The sequence below is a fragment of the Pelodiscus sinensis genome, chromosome 3 (assembly GCF_049634645.1).
Source record: "Pelodiscus sinensis isolate JC-2024 chromosome 3, ASM4963464v1, whole genome shotgun sequence".
NCBI classification, from domain to species: Eukaryota; Metazoa; Chordata; order Testudines; family Trionychidae; genus Pelodiscus; species Pelodiscus sinensis.
In genome coordinates, this window is record NC_134713.1 from 107,045,455 (window position 1) to 107,072,912 (window position 27,458).

At 40.5% G+C, this 27,458-nt stretch overlaps 1 protein-coding gene across 3 annotated transcripts in view; it reads left to right on the forward strand.

Annotated features, from left to right (window-relative positions):
• PLEKHG1 (pleckstrin homology and RhoGEF domain containing G1) overlaps positions 1-27,458 on the forward strand; it is a 202,520-nt gene that overhangs the window by 160,114 nt on the left and 14,948 nt on the right. For all 3 annotated transcript variants that reach the window (XM_075924430.1, XM_075924431.1, XM_075924432.1), the window contains 13 exons: positions 5,232-5,278; positions 5,708-5,858; positions 7,835-7,966; positions 11,127-11,309; positions 11,408-11,503; positions 11,722-11,808; positions 14,491-14,524; positions 16,135-16,230; positions 18,833-18,871; positions 20,020-20,042; positions 21,773-21,991; positions 23,502-23,606; positions 24,815-26,501. In XM_075924430.1, the coding sequence (XP_075780545.1) occupies positions 5,232-5,278; positions 5,708-5,858; positions 7,835-7,966; positions 11,127-11,309; positions 11,408-11,503; positions 11,722-11,808; positions 14,491-14,524; positions 16,135-16,230; positions 18,833-18,871; positions 20,020-20,042; positions 21,773-21,991; positions 23,502-23,606; positions 24,815-26,501 (2,899 nt within the window). The remainder of the gene's footprint in view (positions 1-5,231; positions 5,279-5,707; positions 5,859-7,834; positions 7,967-11,126; positions 11,310-11,407; positions 11,504-11,721; positions 11,809-14,490; positions 14,525-16,134; positions 16,231-18,832; positions 18,872-20,019; positions 20,043-21,772; positions 21,992-23,501; positions 23,607-24,814; positions 26,502-27,458) is intronic.

A 27,458-nucleotide genomic window follows, 5' to 3' on the forward strand; every position in this document is an offset into this window, starting at 1 on the left:
CTCAGGGGTTCCCCGCTTGCAAAGCAGTCCTGGCTTGAAGTGCCCTTAGTGCCCACACTCGGCACATCACAGCACTCGGCCATCAGCCCGGCTGCACTTTCCGCAGGCTGCCATCCGGAGGGGGGGTCAATCAAGGGGCTTCAGGAGAGCTTCCACCCCGAGAAGCCCACAGAGCCACCCCAGTCCTCCCCATCGGGGGCTCGTACCCCATTCCTCCCTCACCTCCTTCCACTTACCCCTCCCTAGCCCCCCTTTCTGATGTACAAAATAAAGGACACGTGTGTTCAAAAATAGAAACTCTCTTTATTGAACAAAACTCGGGGAAACTGGGAAAAGGAGGTGAGAGAGGGGAGGGCAACTAAAATAATCAGGGGTTTGGAACAGGTCCCATATGAAGAGAGGCTAAAGAGACTGGGACTTCTCAGCTTAGAAAAGAGGAGACTGAGGGGGGATATGATAGAGGTCTATAAAAGCATGAGTGGTGTGGAGAGGGTGCATAAAGAAAAGTTCTTCATTAGTTCCCATAATAGAAGGACTAGAGGACACCAAATGAAATGAATGGGTAGCAGGCTTCAAACTAATAACAGAAAGTTCTTCTTCACAAAGCAAATAGTCAACCTGTGGAACTCCTTGCTGCAGGAGGCTGTGAAGGCTAGAACTAGAACAGAGTTTAAAGAGAAGTTAGATAAAGTCATGGAGGTTGGGTCCATGGAGTGGTATTAGCCAGGGGGTAGAAATGGTGCCCCTGGCCTCTGTTTGTGGAAGGCTGGAGATGGATGGCATGAGACAAATGGCTTGGTCATTGTTTCGGTCCATCCCCTTCAGGGTCCCTAGTGTTGGTCGCTGTTGGCAGACAGGCTACTGGGCTAGATGGACCTTTGGTCTGACCCAATATGGACATTCTAAGCTCAGGGCTCAGGGTTGGGGGTCTCAGTGGACCACCTTGATTTTCATGCAAACCTGCTCCCGGGTGGCCAGGCTGGCAGCTATCATGCCCTAGATGGCCACTTTCCTGTGCCTAGTGCGGAGGTCGTGGATGAGGTCCACGATCTCCGCACTAGACCAGGCGGGCGCCCGCCTCTTGCGGACCCGGGAAGGCTCCTGGGAGCCGCCAGCCTGGTCCCAGGAAGAGGCGGAGGGCTGGGTGGCAGCGGGTAGCTGGTTCGTGCCGTGCCAGGTGCAGGGTCTGCTGGCTGGGTGCTGGCAGGCTTGCACCTGGCATGGGCACCGTAGCCAGCCCGTGCCCCTTTAAGGGCTCCGGGGCTGGGAGGCGGGCAGACGAGTTTCCCTGGTGGTGCCCAGAGTGGCCACCAGGGAAAGCTGGGGAGGGCTAGCCTCCCACTAGTTCGAATTAAGTGGCTACATAACCCTTAATTCGAATTGCTTAATTCGAACTAGGCGTTAGTCCTCATAGAATGAGGTTTACCTAGTTCGAATTAAGCGCTCCGCTAGTTCAAATTAAGTTCGAACTAGCGGTTTGTATGTGTAGCGCCTATCAAAGTTAATTCGAGCTAACGGCCGTTAGTTCTAATTAACTTTGTAGTGTAGACATACCCTCTGATAGCTAGTTTGATCTCCTGCACCAAGAGTTTTTGTTCCTCCATTTTAGTGCTCAGAATCCATGCATTCAGGTTGCATTTCAGTTGTTTTCCTCAGACCTCTGTTTCTAGCTTATGGTGCTCCATTATCCCTTACTATATCTTCATTTAGCTGATTTTCCTGTTTATTAAAGGCAGGAATGAAGCTTCTGCAAATCTCTTTCCTCGTGTCCTATTTTAAAGTCCTTCTTAGTTGACCAGCAGAGAAGAATCTATTATAAATTCCTGGTGCTGTACCTCATTCATGTGGTGATGTTTATAAGATATATGTTATGATTAAGTGGTCATGGGGCCATGGGAATCTGCTTTTCTCATAATATTGTAATATTACGTTGCCTTTTCCTATTTGCATTTGATACTTTTTCATACTGTATTCATCTTACTTTAATTGAAATTGAATTTCATCATATACATTGTCATTTATAGCACTGCTCTCTTTGGGTACGTCTAAACTATGTTTTTGGTTTGTTTGTTTGTTTTCCAAAAGAGGATATGCAGGAAAAAAAAAAAACCCTTTTTAGAAAAAAACGTGTAAACCTCTTTTTTTTTTTTTTAAAGGAAAAGCGTTTTTTTTAAAAGGGGTTTTTTTTAAAAAAAAAAAAATCCACGTCTAGACTACTTTCACTTTCGAAAGAGAGCTCAGAAGAAGATATGGAATTTGCATATCCTCTTTTAAAAATAGAACATAGTCTAGACATAACCTTTATTGGAGTGACAGATAGATTGATAAGAGCTGCTTAAGAAAATTATGAAGTGTAATGTCTGCTACAGACTGAAGTTTGGTTGATTCCTAGTTTTTAGCTGAGATGATTTTAAGCCTTAATGGTCCATTCCAAGCATGCATATTAATCGGTTATGACACAAACTCATTGTCTCTGGATGTGGATACACAACATATGTAAGCCACTATGAAAACTAGCAGAAACAGCGAAATTAGTCCAACCATGAAAATCTAAAATAAATCAATGAATTAATCTATGTCAAGACCAAACCAAAATGATCAGTAATGGAGATGAGGGAGCATATAGAAGGATCATAGCACATTAACGATTAAATGAGTCCTGTGAGAACTTCATTCCTCTGGAGCAATAGGGACTGGAATTAGAAGGATTTTAAACAAAATATATTAAAATTAATTGATGAAAGCTGAAATAATTACTGAGCTGTCCCCAAAACTGGCTCCACTGATACATTCAAATTGCACCACCCTGTTGAGTAATATACCTAAATATGCAAATACCTCCAATGGATTAATTGGAGCTAATTTTGAAGTAACACATTACTCAGAGTGAAGGGGGCACAAGCTTACTTCTGATGAAGAGCCTGGAAAAGGTGTGGGGGGGGGGGGGGGGGAGAAAAGACAAGCACCTGAGTGGTCTAATGACCATTTTAAAATACCCATCAGAGCCCTCTGCTGAAGTAACATTGCTGTACAGGACTCTAAATATTTCAATTGTGACTTTCTTTCTAATATAGTACAGATTGCATTAATGAGCTATCAATGCTCAGAAAAAAACATTCCCGAAGCATGGTGATTATGTTGCATTGTGTCAGAATGGCTTCTGAAGATATTTTTAGTGGAATCTGGGTGTCTTGTTGATTAAGGGTTAAATTCCATAATAGCAAAGATGAAGTGCAGTTGCTTCAAAAATATTGTATAGTTAACACTTTCTTTTCACTCTCAGGTTACCAAAACACTGCATAGATTTCAGCTGTCTGTGGCATGGAGAGTGATACCCAGAAATCACCAAAATGCAAAAAACAATGTTGTTTTTAAGGTCCCATGCAAAATAAAGTAGTGATAAGTAGGGGGAAAGTTGTGAGCAAGCAGGAAAGCAAAGGAAACCAAACCACAGTGCCTAGAGCCCAATTAGTACAAACAGCTACTAGGAGTAGGAATGTAAAAGAGTAGTCAAGTTGACTACTCGCATTTTCTCCCTGCCACCCACTGCCTCTATCAGAGGGGAAAGCAGGATCCAGTGCTGTGGGAAGCCAGTTTAAAAGCTAGTTTCCCCCAGCACTGTCTCCGTGGTGCCACTTGCCCCCCGCCCACCCCCATCCTGTGCTGCTGCCTTTAAGAGGTAGTAGGGGAGGGGGGAAGGAAGGCTTTTCCTGGAGTATCCCTAGTGCACAGGGGGTCCCAGCTCCCTGTGGACTGGGGCTGCTGGACCTGGCATGAGCCCAGCTCGTCCTGGCTTGCACCGGGTCCAGGAGCTACCTCTGCTGAGGCTCTGCAGCTTAAATTTAGTAAGAGCCGGACTGCCTGCACACCTGGTTCTTACTACATTTTAAGTCCAGCACCACAGTGGGATTAGCTCCTTCTGAGCACCTTCCCTTCTCAACTAATAGTGTAGTCGGTACAAATTGTATTGACTACCCGATTATGCCTCTTAATATCCTTAACTAGGAGATTCTGTTTTTCAGTGGGTGCCTGGTAACCTCTCTAATGTTCAGTTACAAAACAGCTCCAGTGGTAACTTCCTGTTTCCATATATGTATATTTTTCTAAAATACCTACCTTTTGTTGCTAACATTTTTCATACTTAGTCTCTGCTCAAATGTGAAATTATTTATGACAGTCTGAAAACTGCATACTTAATGTGCCCAGTAGAAAATTTCCTTAAGTCTAAAGGTGCACACTTAAATACAGATGCACTGCACATGCATACAAGTTGATTGAGAAACAACTTGTAGAAAGGAACTTAATTGTACTGACAAGCAGCTTATATCCATATTTACTCATCATTTGTCTTTACATTTTCTTTATATATTAAAAAAAAGGCTAGCAACATAGTTTTAAAGTAGTGTTTGTAGATGGCAAGGTCAAAATGAACAACTCATTGCTTAGAAAATTCAAACATTAATTGCTTAAGAACATAAGAATGGTCACTCTTGGTCAGATCAATGATCTGCCTAGCCCAGTATTCTGTCTTCTCACAAAGTCTGGTGCCGGATGCTTCAGAAAAAGTGAATCAAGCTTTGTAAACTTCAAAGTTTGCCTCTCATCAACATAAATTGTTCTAGTAAAAGATATTGCCTCACCCATTTTGCTTCTCTCTTATCCTTGTACCAACCACATAGCTACAACACTGTATACATTATTTGGATAGAACTGTTATGTGGGTGGGACCATTGATAAATCAGTATGGAAAAAACAGTACGGTTTTCTATCTCCAAATAACTTGAGTCTGATCCTGCAAGGGTACTGGATGAGTGGGAGTTGAGGATAGTCCACATATCTACAGAAGGAATTCAGTGCTTCACATGATAGGACCCTTAACCTGCAAGTCAGTAAAGAAAGAACAGATAAAATAGTGTGATTTATTTCTTTTACTTGTATAGTAGTTGAATTTAGAATTTTTTGAAAGACGGGAAAGGAAGATTGGCAGATGTTTCAGGGGAGATTGATCAAAGGATGTGGAATGATGTGAAGGCAGGCATCGAATTAGAATTTGGGCAAAATGAGCAGCTAAGGAAAAACATTGAACACTTGGGAGAGGATAATAGAGTAATAAATGGCAACAGTATGGTTGAATTTGCATTGTCAGATGAAAAATGTGTGGTGATCCTGGTGTTTGAAGGTAATTGTGATAAAATCTTATTATTTAATCTTTCTTTCCTCCCTACACATAGAGTGAAGATTTTCACATATATACACAGTACTGCACCAATTATCCAAGGTAGGAATATTTTGTTCACTTTTTTGGAGGCCCTTTATTCCTGCTTTGTCCCTTTTTGGAAGGTGTATCAGTAAAGAATGCACTTAAAATTCAAGCAAAAATATTTTGTCATATACCTTTCCTCTCCTTTCAACTCATGATATAAAAAGTGAAAAGTGTCTACGGCAGTATTATTATTATTTTATAAATTCTTATTAGCCTCCACTAATAATAAGAATCTTATTCTGCTATGTCTAATTCCAAAAAGAGTTCTGCATATGAAAGGAAAGTAGATTTGGGCTCAAAACTAATATAGGAATTTCTATATAATGACTGGCAGGAGTTTGATAGTCCCAGTAAGGGGAAGGAAGGAAAGCCAATTCCTGACGACTGAAGGTACATAGATACAGAAACAGCATATCTTTAAGGAGATTTATTATATTTTTTCAGGTCAGTGGCTGTGCTAACAGAATGCATGAGGAACAAGACACTGGCCAAGTTCTTCAGAGAACGGCAAGAAGCTTTACAACACTCCTTGCCCTTGGGATCATATCTCTTAAAACCTGTCCAACGAATATTAAAGTACCACCTGCTACTTCATGTAAGTGCCCACTCAAAAACATTTCTCTCTAGCACTGCTGTGCCTCTTCATCCCTGCAATATTACTACACTGGGATATTAAGATAGTTCTCCTTAAAAATGTGTCTCCTTTTGTTGATCAATTTTTTACATATGGAAGCATTTTCTGCCTCTACTCTCTTGACAATATATAAAATACATTGTGAGTAGGGAGTGTATGGTAATTGTTTTAGACACATTGAATAGGTTAATGCATCCAAATAATTAGATTTTTTCCGGTCTGCAAGTCCAGTCTTGCTTGGGAGTGTCTTGCTGTCAGGAGTTAGCAATTTCGTGCAAAAAAAATTTTCAGATGGGAAAAGTTTTTTCCATGCCCAAATGCTGGGAGCAGTTAGAAGGGAAGATAAATATTTATAAACATCATTTATTTGATTTTTTTTTGAGAGGAGTAATGATTGGGGAAACAGGAAACATTTCTATATCCATTGGACTGAATTCAGAACATGCTCACAAATTCCTGCTTTATTGTTAACAGAAAACATGTGGAAAATGTTACAAGATCATTCTGTAATTAAAAGTAGACACACAGATCCTAACTTAAAGTGTCTAGTGAATCCCTTCTGTGTCCATCTCTCCCACCCCTTCCCCCCCCCCCCCCAGCCTAATGCACATATAGACAGCCATTGGTTTTCAGAAATCAAATAAGCATTGGCCTCCAAAGAGGCAGTGTGAGGGTGGTAGAGTGACCACCTTTTGAAAATGCAGAAATGGGACAGATGCAGGAGTTGTGCTTCCCTCTGGGGCTTTGTCCCCAGCTTCCCCTCTTCACCTTGAGGTCATGAGCCAGAGTTTGGGCTTTGAGTGGGGTGCCAAGGTGTCTAAGAGCAGCCGCTGTCCCATATTCTCTCCTCCCGCTCTGCCCCTTGTCCCAGGCAGGTGGAGGGTCCAGAGCTTCCTGAGCACACCTTGCTACTGCCCAGTTCTGGTTCGAACAGAGACAAAGCTTTGGGGGGAAGAGAAGGAGTAGCAGGCCTTGTGGGTAAAAGTGAGCTAAGCCTGTCTTGGCACTGTCCCCCATGCCAACTTGGGAGAGGCTAGCATCTCGTGTTATTACTTGGTCCAGTATTTGAGCACCCTGGCTATTTGTTTTATGAAGTTGCCACTTTCCAGAAAAATAATCTAATCTGCTGTCTTGTTTTATGTGGGTCCAAAAACTTGCATTATCATCACAATACGCTGGGATATCTAATGTTAAATGTATGTGTCCAGCTAAAAAGGCTGCAGAGTTCCCACTTCCTTCTATAGTTTCAGTGATAACAGATCAGAACGGTTGAAAATAACAGCAGATGTTTGCCTGCATCCAGCCAAGCGCACTGTGAATGTGTGGGAGGGAGGGTTTGAGCCATGTAAGAGTGAGATGTGCAATGTTATCCCTCTTGTTTATCCTATCAGTGGCTGTTGAACGGGGCTGTGGAGTTCCTTTATGGTTAGGGATTAGAGTTGCGGTATGCTTGCCTTGTGGGTAGGTGAAGGTTTTTTGCATTTCAAATGTGGTAACCATACTGGTACCCCAGCCTCGGAGTCTTGGGAAAGCACAGAGCAGAACCATAGGAATCCAGGACAAATTCTGTTCCACAGTCATTCAGCCCAGGACTGAGACTTGAAATATACATTTTGGGGTTGTCCTGTCAAATTAGGGGTGGGTAGTAATCACCTGTGTGTGTGCACATGCATATGTTGACATATACTCTGTTGATGGCTTAATGTCTCCTTCTGCTAGTGTGTGCATTTGCATGAGCAATGGTACTATGGACTGTAAGACTTGGCCTCGCCTCTTCTGTCTAGCCCAAATTGATAACAATAACAGAGTAATAGCAGAGGGAGCAACACTGTATTCAGGTGATTTTGGTGCCAAGACAATAAAAGCTGTGTCAACCTTGTATCTGATTTGAAAAGTCAAGCTGAAAATAACTGGCTTTTTATTGGTCTCTTCACTAGGAAATAGAAAACCATCTTGACAAGGACACTGAGGGCTATGATGTAGTGCTAGAAGCCATAGATACAATGCAGAGAGTGGCATGGCATATTAATGACATGAAGAGGAAACATGAACATGCTGTTAGGCTGCAGGTGAGTTTACAAAGAGATTTCAATGGTTATTGGCAATTTTTCTCTTGTTTCTGTTAGGATTGCCAGTTTGACTGGATGTATTCCTGGAAGTTTGATCACATGACATAATCTTTTATTAAAAATTAATCTTCAATTCCTGGAGATTCTAGAACAGGGCTACTCAATAATTGGTCCATAGGCGGGATCCTTTGAACATGACCTCCACTGGGAACGTGCTCCACAACAGCGGGTCAATATAATGGTCTTCTGTTGACAAGCATTTTAGTAGTTAAATTTCTAGATTGTCATTGCTCATTAAAAATGCTGTCATATGGGTGAAAATAGGGTAACTATTGCATTTCATTAATATCAGCAGAACTGGATTAAATGGGGCCTGTGTGTTGTGTAGTCTTGCCTTAATCTTTGTATTCATGCCCATCAGTGTGAAAGAAGCTATTTGCATATATTTGCATATATATTTGTATGTACATGCAATCACACTTAAGTTGTGGCCGTTGGAATGTGCTGTGAGTATCATTGTGGCCCCTTATGCTTCCAAAGTTGAGTAGCACTGGTCTAGGACAATATTGAAGGGTTGGCAACTCTGTATATGCCTGCTTTTGTTTTTAAAACATATACCATTAGCATTTCCTACTACCCTTTAAATTTGTGCCTGTATTTGCTGTATCCTAGACTATTGTATATTGTGAGTGTTCTTTCTGAATTCAGAAATTTTGGTCATAGCTGCTACAGAAGAGCCTCAGAATAATCTGTCCTGCTTGCAGCATCCTGTTAAATATTTGTTTGCAATGGTACAGAATTAGATAACTTTTTTATTTTCTTGACACCTCCATTGTACACCACTACTATTTCATTGAAGGGCATATTGTTTCTGAGAACTCTTGTGGTTTCCTATTTCAGACTTTTGTCCCGTTTAATTTTGTCTGGTTGGAAACATTTCTCCTGTCTTATTTTATCTTTTCCTCTCAGCTGTCTGCCTATGAGTTGTTGCTTTGTAAGTATACAGAGAGATGGTCAGATCCAGCCTTATAAAAAAATCCATTGCTCTGCAATGAAGCATTTATTGTAAAGCGATCGACTCTAGGAAGTCACTGTAGTCTATATTAGATTTTCTTGTGCAGACTATGTATGAAGAACCATCATTCCCTCTCACAGTTAGACTGACTCCAGACATTCTCAAAAAGAGTTGAATAGACTTTCTGTTGTGTCTGAAAACCAGCAGGGATAAGCAGATAAGAGTATGGGGAAGGAGACATCTCCCATTCAAGTGATCTATAAATAATTTGCCATTTCTTCTATTTCAAAGTAGAGATGGCACTCACTGAATCCTATATTTGTTTAGTAATTGGAGGATTTAAATAAATGAAGAAAAGATAATTCATTTTAAAATGCCTTTTCTGAGCCCATGTAACCTTACCTAAGTCATTGACATAAATAGGGATATTGATACCTGGAATACTTGACAATAAAGTTGGTTAGATGCTTTTGGACAGCTGAGTTTCATAATTTACAGTCTGAGCTGGCAAACGTGGGGTGGTGAAACCTTTTTGGCTCAGTTTCTCATTTTCAACAGTAATTTCTGTGTTCTACAGGGGCACTGATGTCTCTGTGCTATCATATAATGATGTGTCTGTAATTCTGTGGCTACTGTGGCTGCATTTCTGCATGAATTCTCTTCCAAAGTGGATAAATCAATTTCTGGGGTTACACTGTAACTGATTTACAAGTTACTAGAGAGAACTTTTCCATTTGTTGTATTTTTAATCGCAGTCTTGAGTATATTCCAAAAATGTTGTTTTATCTGTTAATTTGTAATATGTTGCATGGAGGTGCCATGCATGCTTTACTGTCAGATGTACAGCAATCACTGTGCTATTTGAAAGAAGTTCACAGCTATGAAATAAAATTCTGTAGGGTAATATCTGTAATGAGGACATTTCCCCCTCATTGCTATCACCATCTGGGTTAAAGCAGTGCTAACCCTGGTTGGAAATTTTTTTGAAAATGTCCTTAGTATCAGTGGAGTCTACTCATGGGTTACTAGCACCTGACGTGTAAGATGAAGTGCTCTTAGGGAGTTATGCCAAGGGAGTTGGAGACCAAGTAACTAGAAGAAACAAGGAAAAGGGAGAGCACTACTGTAGAACTTCATTTTCTTAAGGCCATCACTGGGCTAACCTATGTTTATCTTTACATATTGTTTATTTTGATTTAAATCAGAACTGTGTTGCCACTTGAACAGACCATTAGCAATACAAATATAACTCAGTCACATTAAATTATCAATTCAATAGAAACTCTACCAGCCATCTCTTCCGTTGTCTAGGAAACATATTTCAGCTTTCTTCCCAAGCTCATTCAAACAGATATCTTTTGCAGTCTTCCCAGAAGTTTATTATTATAGACTATTTTGGATTTGATGGGGGGAACGGCACAAATTGGAGTCAATATTTGCAAATTATTTTTTTATTCTCCAAGTTGTAGACATCTAACCTGAAGAAAAATTGGACCAAAATAGGGCAACTAAAAAAGTTGGGGTACGTCCACACTGCAACAATATTTCAAAATAACTAGCACTATTCTAAAATAACTTAGTCCACATCTGCACAGCAGGCAGTTATTTCGAAATAGTGTCAAAATACCATCAGGCTGGAGGACTTCTTACTCTGACTCCTGTAATTCTCATTGTACAAGAAATAAGGAAAGTCAGAAGAAGAGTGCTCTAGTTTGAAATAAGCGCTGTGTAAACGCTCCCTATTTCAAAATAAGATAGGCAATTAACGTAAGCCATGCAGTGAAGACGTACCCTTAGTGATTTTAGTCTTGGTGAGAAGTGCTAGATTAACAGTCCTGACAATTGAAGCTTTGTAGTTCTTTACAGGACAAGTGTGGTTCTGCGAGATAGCAACGTTACCAGAATTCTGTATCCATGCCCTTTAGTCCTTGTCTCTCTTTTTTTTAACCAAAATAATTCAGCAGAGTCAACAGGAATTTGCTAAACATTTTGGTGTCAGAACATTTTAATTTTTCATAGAAAAAGGTTTTCACCCAGCTCTAGTTAAAACAGAACACGTCCTAATGTCCTCAGTAGATTGAATTTTTGAATTTAAAACTTGTATAATAAAATACTGTTTAGAATTGCATTGTTTTTCTGTTTCAGGAGATACAAAGTTTACTTACTAACTGGAAAGGGCCGGATCTCACTAGCTATGGGGAGCTGGTTTTAGAAGGAACATTCCGCATTCAACGAGCCAAAAATGAGCGCACTTTGTTTCTCTTTGACAAACTGTTGCTTATTACAAAGAAGAGAGAAGAAATGTTTACATACAAAGCTCATATATTGGTATGTCATGGAGCCCATTGTAATGTGCTGATTGAACCAATTTCTAGCTTTCTTTAAACTCTCCTCTGTGAGATTCACTATGTCTTCTCTCTGTACAGTGTGGCAATCTCATGCTTGTTGAAGTAATACCAAAGGAGCCACTTAGCTTTAGTGTCTTCCACTACAAAAATCCCAAGATGCAGCACACTGTGCAGGTATGACAGAAACCTCCCTGCTCTGAACATAACCTGACATGTTATACATGATGTCAAATAAAACATTCATCCAATTTTCTGTATTGAAAATCCATCTCCCCTAACTGGGGGCTTGATTCTGCCCTTAAGTACTCCATCTACATCACTATATCTATAGTCCCCAGTCCCTAAGTGGTTATAGTAATGAGTCATCTGACCATTTTATAATTTTACAACAGGCTAAATCACAACAAGATAAACGCCTTTGGATTCTTCACTTGAAGAGATTAATTCTAGAAAATCACCCAGCTAAAATTCCTGCTAAGGTAAATAAACTTACTCTCTCCTCTAAATACTTGTATTATTTAAGGAACTTGTATTAGCAGACAGACACAATGACAATTTGGGAGATATTTTTATATAGAAACACTCCTCTGTACACTAATGAAATGGAATTCATGTAATATATTGGTACTTACACATCTTCAGATGATTTCATTAAAGCTAAAAGGGAACAGCTCCAGCAAAAACAACTACTGGAGTCTGTACACACAACTTAGAATCTCATCAATTTGTTAAACCCTTTGTCTACCCTGGGATTTGTCTTTTGGTACCTGTGGTTATACCAGGCGCGGCTGCACGTAAGCAAATCTGTAGATGCATTGCCCCAGTGTAAAAAGTGACTTGTGTCAGTGTATTTTAGCTTGATTTGAAACTTGACATAAATCCCTTTTAATGCAATACTTGTGCCCTGTGAGGTTGCACTGATGCAACTACCTTGATATTGCAAAAGCAATGCATTTCTGGAAGTGCCTACACCCAATTGGTAGGACTTAGAAAAAGGCTATGTTCTCCATCTATGTTTTGCTTATAAACCAGTGTTTCTTAAGCTATGTTCCGTAGAACAACTCGCAGGTGTGCCATGACCTCTTCTTTGTTTTTGTCTTTTTTTGTCTGACAATTTTTTTAAAGAAAATTTTCCTAGGTGTTCCGTATAAAAAAAATTATTTGTTTGGTGTTCTGTGGTCTCAAAAAGTTTAAGAAACACTGCTATAAATGCTCATGATACTGTTCATATATTTTTGTTAGTCTCTAAGGAGCCCCAGGACTACTGGTTTGTTTTTTAAAAAGATGTTCTTGATCTGTTATTCTTATATGTAGAACTCCCACTGAAGTCAATGGTAGTTTTGCATAAACGCTGACTAAGAATCCCATATTTGTAACACAGTGAACGTTATAATAGTAAACTGGACACACTGTAAGATACTTTAGGATGAATTAAACTTTCGTACCAAGCTACTTACTAATCTTAAACTCTCTTTAGTTCTTAATGGATTTAAAAAAATATTTCTACCCAAGACTCCATCCCGAATACAAAATGTTGCTTATATAACAAACAGTAATCTTAGTTATCCCTTTGCAGCCCTGAGCAATAATTTATACTTATGACAAAGAAGAAAACAGTCAAACATCTATTGTTGTCTGCTCACACCTGTGGATCTTCCACACTCCAACTTTTCACAGTTTAGTGGTAGTCAATTCATGACACCTAGTGGAAGATAACTGCATTGCGTCCTTGGAAAGGCAAACTGTCTACTCTACACTTTTAATTTTATTTTTTGGTTTGTTACAATATGCCTAATGATCGCTCATATTTTTTTTCTTTAGAAAGATATTAACACAGGAAAAGTCTTGGGATATTGACTTCATCTATTTAAACAGTAATATAATATTTTGGTAGTGCTTTTTATCTCTGGGAAAGATGATATTCAATAATACATTTAAAAATAAATCTGGTTGGAAATTTCTTAGAGGGAACAACGTTGATACTTTTTTTTTCATGGCACACAATACATTTTCTCCTCTTAACAAATGAGTAGGCTTTCAATTTAATTTCTTTGAGAGGTTTTTGTGGTTTTTGTTTTGGTTTTGGTTATGATAACTCTCAAGAGTCCAGAATGCATTTATAGTCAAATGGACATATATTTACAATCCCCAATTTATGTTTAAGATTCTGAACAGGTAAGTAGGTAGTGGGAGGAGCTGTCAGAGAATGAATTACCACTCCCAGATCCTGATGCCAGTTTTGTGCAGCCAATGTGTTGCTTTAAATTCCACCAGCTGACAACTATTACTGGAGCATATGACCTATGAGGAGAGACTGAGGGAGTTGGGTCTGTTTAGTCTGCAGAAGCGAAGAATGTGGGGGCATTTGACAGCAGCTTTCAACTTCCTGAAGGGAGCTTCCAAAGAGGATGGAGAAAGGCTGTTCTCAGTGATGACAGATGGCAGAACAAGGAGCAATGTTCTCAAGTTGTGGTGGGAGAGGTCCAGTTTGGATATTAGGAAAAACTATTTCACTAGGAGAGTGGTGAAGCACTGGGATGGGTTACCTAGGGAAGTAGTGGATTCTGCATCCCTAGAGGTATTTAAGTCTTGGCTTGACAAAGCCCTTGCTGGGTTGATTTAGTTGGGATTGGTCCTGCCTAGAGCAGGGGGCTGGACTTGATGACCTCCTAAGGTCTTTTCCAGCTCTTTGATTCTATCTATGACAATCCTGAAAGAGATTGTCAAGCTAAATCTAGCCAAAGGGCTACATGTTCTCAACATAACACACTTGAGGGGTTGATGTGATCAGGTATGCCAGCTCCACGCCTGCTGGTATTTCCTTATACTAGAAAGATGCCTAGCTAATACAATGTAGTCAGTCACTCACTGCTCCTTTTGTACTGCTAGGATAGTGGGTAGTAAGGTGAACTATGGTGGGACTTGCACAATGAACAGCAGAAGTTATTTCCTACCTGGAAAATTTATCTTACTAAAATTGGAAGAGTAAAATGTCAATCCAGTATAATGTATACAGTGTGGAACAATCTATTCTGTATTTAAAGTGACCAAAGAAAAATTGACTATAATGTTTGTTGTGTTTTTTTAATCATTGAGCCATGTGATGTAATTTAGTATATTTGTATAATATGACCTGATTTTGCATAATTTGTATCTTTCAGGCTAAGCAGGCAATTTTAGAAATGGATGCCATACGTAAGTTTTTTCTTTCATAATGTAATTTTTTCAAACAGTCATCTTTAGCTACATATTCTCTAGCTTCCATCTAAAATATAAGAAACCTGTGTGTATTTTTTTTAAAATAAGACCTGATCCCTTGCAGATCAATGGGAGTTGAGGCTACTCAGCAACCAATAGGATGTGACTTATAGCAAATGCAAAGGTTAGATCAGATCTCTGATAGTAAACACAGCAACACCACTCCATCATACTCTTTCTTATCCTGAAGAGAGACAGGGCATGGTTGATCCTGAGTCTGAGCAATGTTGTGTTGAAAAGCTGAGAATAGGGAAATGTAGTTTGTCTTTAACACTTATCTGGTCTGCATGCATGCTGGCAAACCCACAAAAGCAGGAAATATGGGGGACCTTCCAACTAAGGATTCTCTGGTAATATAGCAGTCTGGAATCCAGGCAGAGCCACTGGGATTCCTCATCCATAAGGCTTCCTCGTGGATGGCCTTGTCCTCTTGCAGTCTAGGAAGATCTTGAGGGATACAAGGGCAGCATTTCAGGGAGGAAATTGCTCCCAAACTACCACTCCAAGAAAACACCATTATAGGACCCTTCCAGGATTTCCCTTTCCCACAGAGCTCTTCCCATAGATATGTAAGCACCAAAAGGGTGTTACAAAGTAGGAGGGGGAGAAATTATTCTGCTTAATGTCTGATAGGGTAGGCTTACATTGTGGCGAAGTTTAGGTTGCACATTAGGAAAAACTTCCTAACTCTGAGTGGTTAAGCACTGGAATAAATTGCCTATGGAGGTTGTGGAATCTCCATCACTGGAGATATTTAAGAGCAGGTTAGATGGACACCTGTCAGGGGTGCGCTAGATCAGAGATGGGCAATAATTTTGGCAAGGGAGCCACTTAATGAATTTTGGTACATGGTCATGGACTGGCTCCACCTCTAAAAAGGGGTGGTGTCTGAGGTGGAAGGGGTGGGGCAAAGGGCTCGCAGCTCCCAGACCTGCTGCTACCGCATTGCGTGGCAGCTGCCTGGAATTGCTGCAGCTTTTTAAAGGGCTCATGGCTCCAGCCTCTGCCAGGGTAGTACCATCATGGGGAGCTCTGAGCCATTTAAATAGGATCCTGCTGCCTGAGCCACTGCCTGGAAATTCAGTAGCTTGAGCAGCAGGATATAAATAGAAAGTGGCCAGGTGCAGTCTGTGAGCTAGATCAAAGTGTTGGGCGGGCCAGATCCGCCCCCCCCCCCCCCCCCCCCCGCCACATTCTGCCCAGCCCTGGTCTAAATGATGCTTGTTCCTACCATGAGGGCAGGGGCTGGACTTGATGACCTGTTGAGGTCCCTTCCATTTCTAGTATTCTGTGGTTCTGTGCTTCTAAGTTAGACACGGGAATTGAGCAACAATGTTGCTGTATTAGCAATCCATTGGTAAAGTGGTATGAAATATGTAATATTTTTAGTAGCTAGTTGGCAGCACTAGAGTTAACATTATCAGTTATTGTTTGTCTGACAGTTTCACAATATAAGACACAAAAGGGAGGTAAATTTTTCGCAGAAGAGCTGATGTGACTTATCAGATGACACTTAATGGTGGTTGATACCTCTGACTATTTTACAGATCATCCAGGATTCCATTATAGTCCGGAGGGAGAAATGAAAGCATCATATAATTCTAAAGAAGGTCTTACCCCGCGGAGGGTGAGAAGGAAGTCAGGTAATTTAAAATTTGTACTACTAAAGAAAGTGGAAAGAAAATGTATTGAAATGTTTTAAAATTATGCTTAGCGTGGAAGGGGATAGAGATTGAGTTACTGGAAGAGGCATTATGTGAAAAGAAAATGACATCCACTGGTTGCTGTTTTAAAATTGCTTCCTACAGAGTGTCATGTTTGTTTACAATTAGTAGGTTAACTCCTGATTTAAAATTCTCTGGATTTGAGAGGAAAATTATTGATAGAGCTGGCTAGAAAACAGACCAAGCATCCTATCAGAAATTCTAAGCTTGAAGATTTTGTTTCATTCTGAATCAGAACAAAATTTCAAATCTCAGAATTTCTGGCAAAAGGGAATATTCCATGACCGAAAAATACTGGTGCTGCACCTACCTGTTTCAGGTTCCTGACCTGCAGGGCTGTTTGCTGGGCTAATAGCAAGGGGCAGGCTACTGAAGAGTTGGCAGGGCCTGCCCAGGAGCTGGGAGGCTGGCTGTTGAGTAGTTGGGAGCTCAGGCTCCTGTGGAGCTAGGCAAGCAAGCTAGCAGGTTTCAAAACCTAGCTGGCAGGCAGAGTTTCATGGGAAGCCTGCCTTGTTTCTGTAGCAACTGGACATTCCCATTGAATGGTGCAAATGGCATTTTCTGGCAGAAACACACACAATCCACTGGAAAATTTCTACCTTCTTTTTATTGGTTTTGCTCTTTCAAGCTCAAAACTCATACATATTTATGAACACAATAAAAGGGCGTGTGGGTTTTTCTTTTGTCTCTCCTCACAAGCTTGTAGACTAGTATAAATGGGGGGTGTAGGGCAAATGATGAACATTATTGTTGTTTCTGACTACTGAACATAGTAGGAAAGTAGAAATATGCCAAAAACTAAACTAAATTAATTTTCCAAGAAAAGAAATTGAAATTAAAATATTTTAAAAAAAACTTAAAACTTTTCTGTGCCTAGTATATGTACAAGTGATAATGCCTCTCTTGAGGTCCATGCGTGAGAGGGAAAGACACATGGACACATACACACACATTACATACAGCTAAATTTGCTGTGAGGTAATAGTGGGCTTCAAGTGAAGCTGCATATTTCCATACCTAGGATGCACATTGCAGTATGTCATGGCAAAGTGAGATTTTAAAGCTATAGTGGATTGGTTGGAGGAAAAAATACAGGCATCTTTTAACACATGGGTTCCCAAATTGGGGGGCGGTCCCCCCAGAGGGGGCATGAAGAAATTCCAGGGGGCGACCCAGCCGCACACACCCCGTCAATCCCACCCAAAGTTTTGCTGCTATTTTTGGGGGGGGAGGGAAGGTGAAGGTTTCTCAAAAACCCAAAAGGGGTCATGATTCAAAAAAGTTTGGGAACCACTCATTTAACAGGTTGTTTTGATAGTCTTGTGCCATTTGATTTTATTACTTTAATAAAAAATTCAGACTGCAAATTTTAAAACAATGGATGTTTGTGTGTATATTTAGGCATACATAAGAATGCCAGTTATTTTATGTAACACTGACATGCTTATTTTTTTTAAAAGGTGAACAGTTAATACCTGGGAACCTGTTTTTACCTAAATTAATATAAGCCAGGTTTTTTTACTCCAAATCCTACCAGCCTTCTGAAAACTAGAGATTTGATTACTACTGTTAAGATTGGAGTAGTGAAATATTTGTTTCAGCTCTAATAATCTTTTCTGGTTGCTTATTGTTTTTCTTGTTGCAGTTAAAATATTTACATACTTTGACTAGCTTTGAATCCCACTATGTCACTATGGGCATGTCCACACAGCAGAGCTAAACTCAGAATAAGCTATGCAACTTGAGCTATGCTAATTGAGTAGCTTAAGTTGAAAAAGCTTATTTCAACTTTTGGTGCTGTCTACACAGCAGTGTAGAAATAGAGCACTCCTCCCCTGACTCCCTTTACTCCTCATGCAATGGGGGCTATAGGAGTCGGAGTAAGAAGTCTGTTTCAAATGTATTTCAAAATAACGGGCTTGCTTTGTAGACTCGCACTATGTTATTTCAGAATAAATTACATTATTCAGAAATAACGCTGCTGTATAGATATCGCCTATCTGTCCATCTTTAACTGCTATTAGAAACACAGTGGTCAATTAGATCAGAGAAACCATAATATTCAGTTTATACTAAGTCATTTAAGTAAGCAAGACTACTGATGTAGTGACTTAACATAAAGCAACATTTATCACTGAGAAACAATCAAGTCATTAAAGATTTTCAATTGTTCTGCAAGCAAAATCTCTCCCTTTCCAAGGTGAAAAATTATATTGACAGTGTGAAATATTAACTGAATGGTCCTGTTTGGAATATTCAGTACTTCTGCTTTTAACCAACATTAAGAAATAAATCTCACCAAATATTTCTAATAGAGCAGTAAATCTCCAGTGATTTAGACCAAGATTTTCAAAAGAGAAGGCCTCGAAGTAGGCTTGTAAGTATAAATTATCCAACCCATGGTCTCTGTATATAGAATTAGGGGTTAAATTTTGGCATTCATTTTTTTTTAAAACATTGGCCAAAATATCAGTGACTTTCTTTGGAACACTGTAGTGTTAACTACATTTATCTTTTTCAGAACCTTCATCCAGAGTTCATAAAGTTATGAAGCCAAGCGGTAAGTTATATTGCATCTAATAGTACATGCTATTAAAAGTTTTTTAAAAAATCAACTTTCTAAGCTATACATACCTAGAATAGGTAAACCAATATAATGGAATTCAAAGATGTGCTGTCATCTTCTTTGTGATTCTTACCATTGTGCTTAAAATTTGCAGCACACGTAGGACTGGATCCTCAGCTTTTGTAAACTGATATAGTTAATGGAGATGCACTGATTTTCATCAGCTGGATATCTTACCCATAATATGTAACCTCAAGCCCAGCCTTGAGAAAAATGCAGTGCAGAGAAAGCAAAATGAGTTACTGTATTTTCCTTACCTTTAGGCCTGATCCTACAAACACTGAAGCAAATAAGTAGACAATATGAGACTACTCATATACATAGTTATTAATGTGTTTGCAGGATCAGGAGCTTAATTGGGATCCATCAGTGTGTTATGCTGAGACAGACTGGGAACTCATGGAACACAAGCCTGTCGGGGATTGCGGTGTGAATACAATTCCAGTTAACATCACGGTCCGGATAAATTAATCACAAGTCCCCATCTAAGACAAAATGGCCTGTAAACCTGCCCAGAGGTTTCTGAACAAAATGGGGAGAGGGATTTTGTTGAGTATCAATTTGTGTTGAGGTGAATGGAGGCAGAATACATAGAATAGATGGAGATGGGCCAGCAAAAAGCAAGAGTGCTAAGCAGTAGCCACTGAACATAGAGCAGGACTGTGGGGAAAAACCTAGAGAGTTTTGGGTTTTTTGATAGCTAAAGAGGTTTGTGAATCTAACTGCCCTTGGTTCCTCTTACGTTTGGAGAGTCAGGATGTTGTACATTCCTTGCAAGTAAAGATGGCATCAAAGAACATACTAGATTCCATCAGTTTCTGTTTCCAGTTGGAACATCCCGAAACCCCAAATATGGACTGCCGTTCAGGTCAAAAGGGAGCAACAATAAAATAAACCTTTTTACTTTATTATTTATTTTAATTCTGTTTGTGGGGAAAGTAAGGTTTTAGCGCTAAGCAAACTAATTCTAAATGTCAAACAGGATTCAGGCTTGAAATACTGATAAACATTAATAAACTTGCACAAATTGACACCTCTATGATTATTTATCGTGCTGTATGTATTTTTGTATATATTTTCAGAAATAAGTCCAGAGATGCACAAGGTAAGTCCTTTTTATATATTATATCTCAGTAGATTCCAATAGCACCTGAGGTTTTTTGAATCCAGAATATTCAAAAATTATAAAAGTTTCAGAATATATTGTATTTTATTGATTTTTAAAAAGGATACAAAACAATACATTTCAGAGAAACTCCAATAACATTATAAAGAAGTATAAATTTTATTTCAGGAATACCTAATAAATAGAACTTGATACATGTCTGGATGAGTAGATTTTATGATACAATACAATACAGGCAGTCCCCGGGTTACGTACAAGATAGGGACTGTAGGTTTGTTCTTAAGTTGAATCTGTATGTAAGTCGGAACTGGCGTCAGCCGCTGCTGAAACTGATCAGTTTCAACAGCGGCTGAATCTGGACGCCAGTTCTGACTTACATAGAAACCCAGGCGTCCTCAAGTCAGCTGCTGCTGAAACTGATCAGCGGCTGATTCCAGGAAGCCTGGGGCAGAGCAACTCTGCCTCTGGCTTCCTGTAGTCAGCCGCTGGTCAGTTTCAGCAGCGGCTGACTTGGGGACGCCTGGGGCAGAGCAGCTGGGGTGCTGCCGGGTTGGTCCCGAGCAGCGCTGCGGGACCAACCCGGCAGCCCCCAGCTGCTCTACCCCAGGGGTAGGCAAGAAAAGCCTGGTCTGCTGGGGGGGGCACTAGCTGCACCCCCCCAGCAGACCAGGGAGACGGGGGTGGCGGGACCGCCCAAGTCCTCCACGGCTTTGCTCCGTCTCCCTGGTCTGCTGACCTGGGAGATGGGGAGCAAAGCCTCAGAGCACGCCCGCAGCGGGACAGCCCAGGCGTGCCGCGGCTGTCCCACTGTGGGCGTGCTCCCAGGCTTTGCTCCCCATCTCCCTGGTCTGCTGGTCGGGAGACGGGGAGCAAAGCCCCGGAGCACGCCCGCAGGGGGACAGCTCAAGCGCGCCCGGGCTGTCCCGCTGCGGGCGTACTCCAAGGCTTTGCTCCCCGTCTCCCTGCAGACCAGGGAGACGGGGAACAGCTTTTCTCACACCGGAGGACAGGGGCGGTGGACCGCGGCGCATCTGGGTGTCCTGCTGCTCCCGTCCTCCCGGGCGAGAAAAGCCCCGTTCGTAACTGCTTATGTCGGATCCGCGTAACTCGGGGACTGCCTGTACATCTATAATAAAAAAAATATTTAAAATGCAGTTAGGATAACGAAAGTGATATGCAAAGATGGCATGTTTAACAGTTCTGTTACTTATAACATTTGACTCAAAATGCACCTATTTCTGGCAAAAATAGGCTTGTAGTACACATTATTCTGTTATCCATGCAGAGTCAATATGGAGAAGTATGCTTGACAAGCCAGAGTATCCATTTGCAAAAAGAATTGTTCATTGCCTTCCAGATGAAGCAGGAAAAAACACTCACCTTAAGTTTCAGAATTTAAGGGGATTTAGCAGGGCTAGCACTTAGAGGATTTTTTTTTACATGCAAATGGAGTACATTTTATCTGGCATCACAGCATGCGTCACTGACATAGTAACATCAAGTCCCATTATGCCATTTTTCCATAGCTGTTCTAAAGAGTATATCATATGATCCCTGTGCAAAGTGTAGTGATCCAGGTTTTATTTGTCACTTAAGTTTTCACCGCATTGATCTGTATCTATGTTGTATTTTGTTGATCATGGCATGTTAAAATATACAGCATAAAGGGGCTACATGAATTAGTTTTACTGTTTTTTTTGTTTTTTAAGCGGAGCAGTATTGAAGGAGCCCTACTATCTCAAGCTGCCAAATTGGGATCAAATGAATCCCTGCTCGGTTGTAGGAAAAAAGGTTCATTGACTCTCAGTGGGCTTGTGAATGAATTTCAAGGATCCATAGAACCAGCCTACAGCAGTGATCAAGATGAAAATCTCCACCCATGTGCTACAGAGCAGACAGATGCTGATGATGAGGATGAGTGTGAACAGGTAATCTCTTTGCTCTGTGTGTGTGGGAGGGGGCTTAATTTATTCACAAACTATTATGTCAGTGTAGGGATCCCACAGGTGGGGGGCCGCTTGGATGGGGCTGAAGCACTCTTTGGGTGTGGCGTGGGGGGCTTGGCTAGGCTGGAGCAGCCGGTTAACCAGTTAGTGGTAAGCATCACCTAGTTACCCATTAACATCCCTATGGCAGAGTGAATGTTTTACCAATACATATTTCAAGTAGATGTATTGCTTACAACTGCTGCTGCTTCCAAGTATTTTTGCTTAAGCCACGGGATATATCCTAAATACTCATTGAGCTTTGTTGGTGGAGTTTTAGGCATTCAGTTGTGGAACACTGTAACCATAATAACAGTCACATCCAAAAGAACCATTTTCATTTAGACGACATAAATCCTTTGTTGCACTCCAAGAAAGGAAGGAACTGAATTCTTTCTGTACTAGATTCTGGGGATTAAATTCACCCCTCTGTACGGGGACCAGGGCACTCAAGCCCATCTCCACTGAAAGAGCTTGTTTTTATTTGGTCCTACTGCAGACTGCCTTCCACTATTTTTACTCATTATATATAAGGACTAATTTCTCATTGCTCTGGTACTTATCACTTTTATGATCTTAAGGAAGGTGATTAGATGCCATTGTACGAGTGGTACCCTTTCCACTCTATAGGATATCTTTGTGCACATGCAGCTGTTTTAAAGACTCTAGGGCCACTTTTTAAATGTGGACATATTAATTAGGTGTCCAAATCCCACACTTGATTGCTTTACTCTATACAAGGGAACATCCAACATTCCTAAATGCCAGTTTGAGTGGCCAGATATGTGACTTTCACATATGTGTAAGGCGCTCACAGATTTAAATTGAGCTACTCGTCACTGTATAAAGGAGTTATGATAGGGCACACAAGCCTCCATGCATGCATGGAAGGAAAGAAGGGCTGCTGAAGGTCAAGTTAGCCCAAACTAAGACACCTGATGCAGGAGGCAGATTTCCAAGGACAGGGTTGGAAGAAGCAGGTGGAGAGAGAGAGAGAGCACTCAGACATGGCTCTCACATTGAGAAAGAACAACCCAGAAAGGTGTTAGGGGCTGGATGGAACTGAAGAAGAGCAGCTGGGAAACTAAGGCTAAGTGGGTGTTGCACTGCAGAATGCTGGAAGGGGAGCTTTGGTAAGGACATGCTGTAACAGAGTCCACTCAGAAAACTTTTGCCCAAGTCTGCTGTCTGCCATGCCATGCCATGTTAAGTTGCATTACTCTGATAATTGTATTATGAATACTAGAGGAAAGTAGCATTCAACAATGAATGCTGTCTCTGACATCTAGCATTGCAAAAGGGATAGCACAAGAAAATGTCTCTTCTGCAGCAAATTCTTATTTAGTTGGTTCACGTTGAACTCTGGCATTTCCCAGATTTGGCTGTGACTAAATACACTGCTGTTTAAAGAACTGTAGATCATAATATACCTATTTTTTTTTTTTAAACACAGAGTGCACAACAAAAACCAAAAGGAGCTAGGAAAAGACTTAATAGCCAAGCTACTGAAAATGTTGAAAAACGAAGAAGTGTTAATCTCAACAAATGTTCAGTGCAGGTATTTAAAACTAAATGTATGAAGACTGATCATGTTTCTTATTTGTAATATCCTATATATCGGAGCTACGCCATAGGCCTCTATATGTGTCTTTCTAGATGGACAGATGTAGATAAAAAATTGCCATATCTAAGTAATGACTTATGCTCAAAAATGTTTCTCTAAAGCTTAAAAGAATAAGCCAAATCTCTATAAAAATAATGAATCAAATAAATTGCAATTAGGTACCCAGCTGTTTCTACAGGTATTTCACAATATGTGCTCTTCAGCATTTATTTAGATTAAAACTTATCACCCCAAAGTAATTTGCTACTTAGTTGCTATTTTGTATATATTACAGTTTTAATTTATTGAAATCTTAATCATACAGTCTAAAATTAAAAACTGAACTTTTTAGTGTAAAATCTGTTGGGTAATGAGAATTACTAGATATGCCCATTAATCCGATGCTATTACAAAATAGCTTGATGTAATATTGGGAGGCTGAAAACAGGCATACAATACTATACTTTTTTTTTTTTTTAAAGACTCAATCGTACAAGATAATGAGCATCAAATTCCCATGAAAGGCCAGAGTCAGCAAAGCATTAAAGTACATTGTTAACTTTGCAAGCATAAAGTCAGTGGGAGGTTAGGATGTGCAGCATCTTTCAGGGTATTAAGTAACATGTAGGATCAAGCCCATGCAGATTTAGCACATCCTTGGGACGCTTTGAAAAGTTTTGGCAACCACTTAAAAGTGAAGTAATTGATATTTTAGAATCCAGTGAAGTGTCATAAAATGATGCAAGTGTTCAAGGAAAAAAGTTTGCCTTCTGGAGTGAACTTTGGTTAACATATATGATATTAATTCAAGACCATGCCCTGTGATGTGGACGTAAGAGACCCCAATACATATTATTTAGGGGAAAAGATGACTAAGGGGATCAGTCTTACCTGCTTCATTGCCACCCCCATTGTACTCCACCTATATTTAATTGCTAGATAGAGGACAGGCCTGAGGATGGCCACTAAAGTTTTACACCTCCATCTCTGTTTGCAAAGGCTGATAAGTGGTCTGGAACAATGGAGCCAGATCTCCTACATTCCTCTGCCAAGCTCCACACTGCACAATGTTAGGGTCAAGGTTTTATAAACCTCAGTAGCAAGGAAATTCTTGCATCACTGCAGAGAGACTTAACAAAACTGTATATTTCAAATCTCCACAGAGCTCCAAAGATCCTTCAGATGAAGAATCTACCCAGCTGAATACAGACCTTTCCTTTTCCTGTTCTGCTAGACAATCATCTAGACAGTTTAGCACACCGCAGAACAACTCAATAATCATGGATATGCTGGGGGGAACTCCCACGGTGAGAAACATCTGGACTGACCATCAAATCAGACAAGCCTTGTTTCCCAGTAGACGGCCATCTCAGGAGAATGACGATGATGACGATGATTATCAGATGTTTGTACCAACAGTATCTACATCCAATTCAAGCTCAACTGTGTGTGAAGAGAGGGGTGCTTCCGGTCGTCCGTGTAGCTGGCATGTGGGATTAGATAATCAAAATGAGATCTCCAGCTCTAGTCATCACAGAATTGTTAGACGGGCCAGTAGTGCTGGTGAAAATAACTCTTGCCTATATAATGCAAGACATAGAGCCAATGACATTATCCAGCATGGTTCCCGGAGGGAAGTGAAAAGTAGTTCTAGAACTGATGTGGGCAATATGAATACTTATCCAGAATCTTCAGAAGAGCTGACCATTGATGATATAGAACATGTCTATGATAATATAAGTTATGAAGATTTAAAACTGATGGGGCTGACTAGAAGGGAAGAGCCTGATCATGGCCCCCAAAGATCTTCTAAAGACTCTCTCTACAAAAGTCAAAGCAAAAAGACCTTGGAGGAAGCAGCCTCTGAAAAAAAGCAAGCAAATCAAAATAGGACCTCTCTTCCCGCTAGCAAAGATGAAATCCTGTTCAATAGAGAGGCACCAACTTTAAGTTCACACGAGCTTAGGATTGTTGAGGAGAACATCTATGACACTATAGGGCTTCCAGAACCACCACTATTGAATTTCAAATGTAATCGCATTAAATGCACTAAAAGGAGAAGTTTTTTGGGCCTGGAAACAGACTTCGCATGTTGTGACAATCTAAGGCAGTTTGTTTCTGAAGAGAGTCTCCAGTTGAGTGAAGATGAAAGTCCATACCATCATGTTCCTTTAGATAATGACTATTTGAGCTTAATAGATAGTTCCTCCAACTCTGATTCACTCTCCCACAAGTCTGCAGCTGATAAACTATCAGAAGAAGTAGATGAGATCTGGAATGATCTAGAGAATTACATCAAGAAGAATGAAGAAAAGACAAGAGACCGTGTCCTGGCCGCCTTTCCTGTTTGTAAAGATGACATGCAGGAAAGACTCCATACTGGAAGTACACCTAAACTGAGTAAAGAAGTGGAGTATTCACTTTCCACACTCTCACTGCCAGAAACGCCCGTTTTCCCTAAAACTTTGAAACACAAGGTAGCTAGATTAAGTGAGGCCAGTCTCGGATTTGATGAAGCAACACCATGCAAAGATCATTCATTTCTGAGTCTTAACAGATCTTCTTTCTCCAGTGATTTGCCTTTTATAGACAGCCCTTATGAATCTGCCAATAGTATTCTATCCAATGTACATACAGAAAGCACTGACAATGAAATGGATGTCGTGGATAAAACAAAAAACAGAGTCTTTATGATGGCAAGGCAATACAGTCAAAAAATTAAGAAGGCCAATCAGCTTTTGAAGGTAAAAAGTCCAGAGCAGGAACAGCCTGGCAGCCAGCAACAGAAAATGAGACACAAAGACCTTGCAGCCATTTTAGAGGAAAAGAAACAAGGTGGTCCTGCTATTGGTATGTTTAAAATATTGTCCTTTCTCATTCCTACTCCCCTAATAGATTTCTTCAATAACTTTGGTGACATTTCTGTGTTGATTTAAAATGCTATTATTCTCTTGATCCATCAGTTGCGTGATGACAACTTTAATGTGTTACCACTGAGATGAGATTGAGATCTTTATGTAGTGCAAACAGAAGTATAAATGCATATCCTATGTTAAGAGTAAAATCCTTGGATAGAAGGAAAGAGAAAAGGATGGCACAATGTCAGCCATCTTGCTTTCAGGTTGGTTCAGAGTAGGGATGCTAAATTTTGATTACTCAACTAATTGAGTAGTTGATGGAATTTCCATTGACTACTCAATTAGACAATAAGGGGGGCGCTCACTATCCCGCTGTGCCTCTCCCTTTGAAATGTACAAGAGTCACCTGCAACTCTTGTACATTTCAAAGGAAAAGACTCAGTAGAACTGCTTTCTCGCTCCTGCACCTCTCCCTTTGAACTGTACAAGAGCTGCAGCTGACTCTTATACATTTCAAAGAGAGAGGTGCAGTGCAGCAGTAGGGATGCTTCTGCCTCCCCTACCCCAGAGACAGTGCTGGGGGGAACCAGCTTTTAAGCCGGCTCCTGCTCCCCCATTGCTGCCTCTCTCTGATAGAGGCAGCAAAGGGGGGGGTGAGAGGCAGAAGCAACTAGTCAAGTGACTACTCGACTATCTAATAAGATAGTCAACTAGTTGCTCACATCCCTAGGTCAAGGTAGCCTGGGAATAAAAGTGTGATCCTGGGCATTCTTTAGCCTTTTGCATAAAAGCAGTTATTTCTTGCCTAGTGAAGTCTTCAGATTTCAGCTGAGGTGCGCCTAGTCACTCTTTTGTGCTCCTTTGAGACATAGGACATCATAGAAGCCAAGTCCAGCTTTTTATAGAAACTTCCTGTTTGTCGCTTCCGGCATCGGGATGCGGTCTTTGC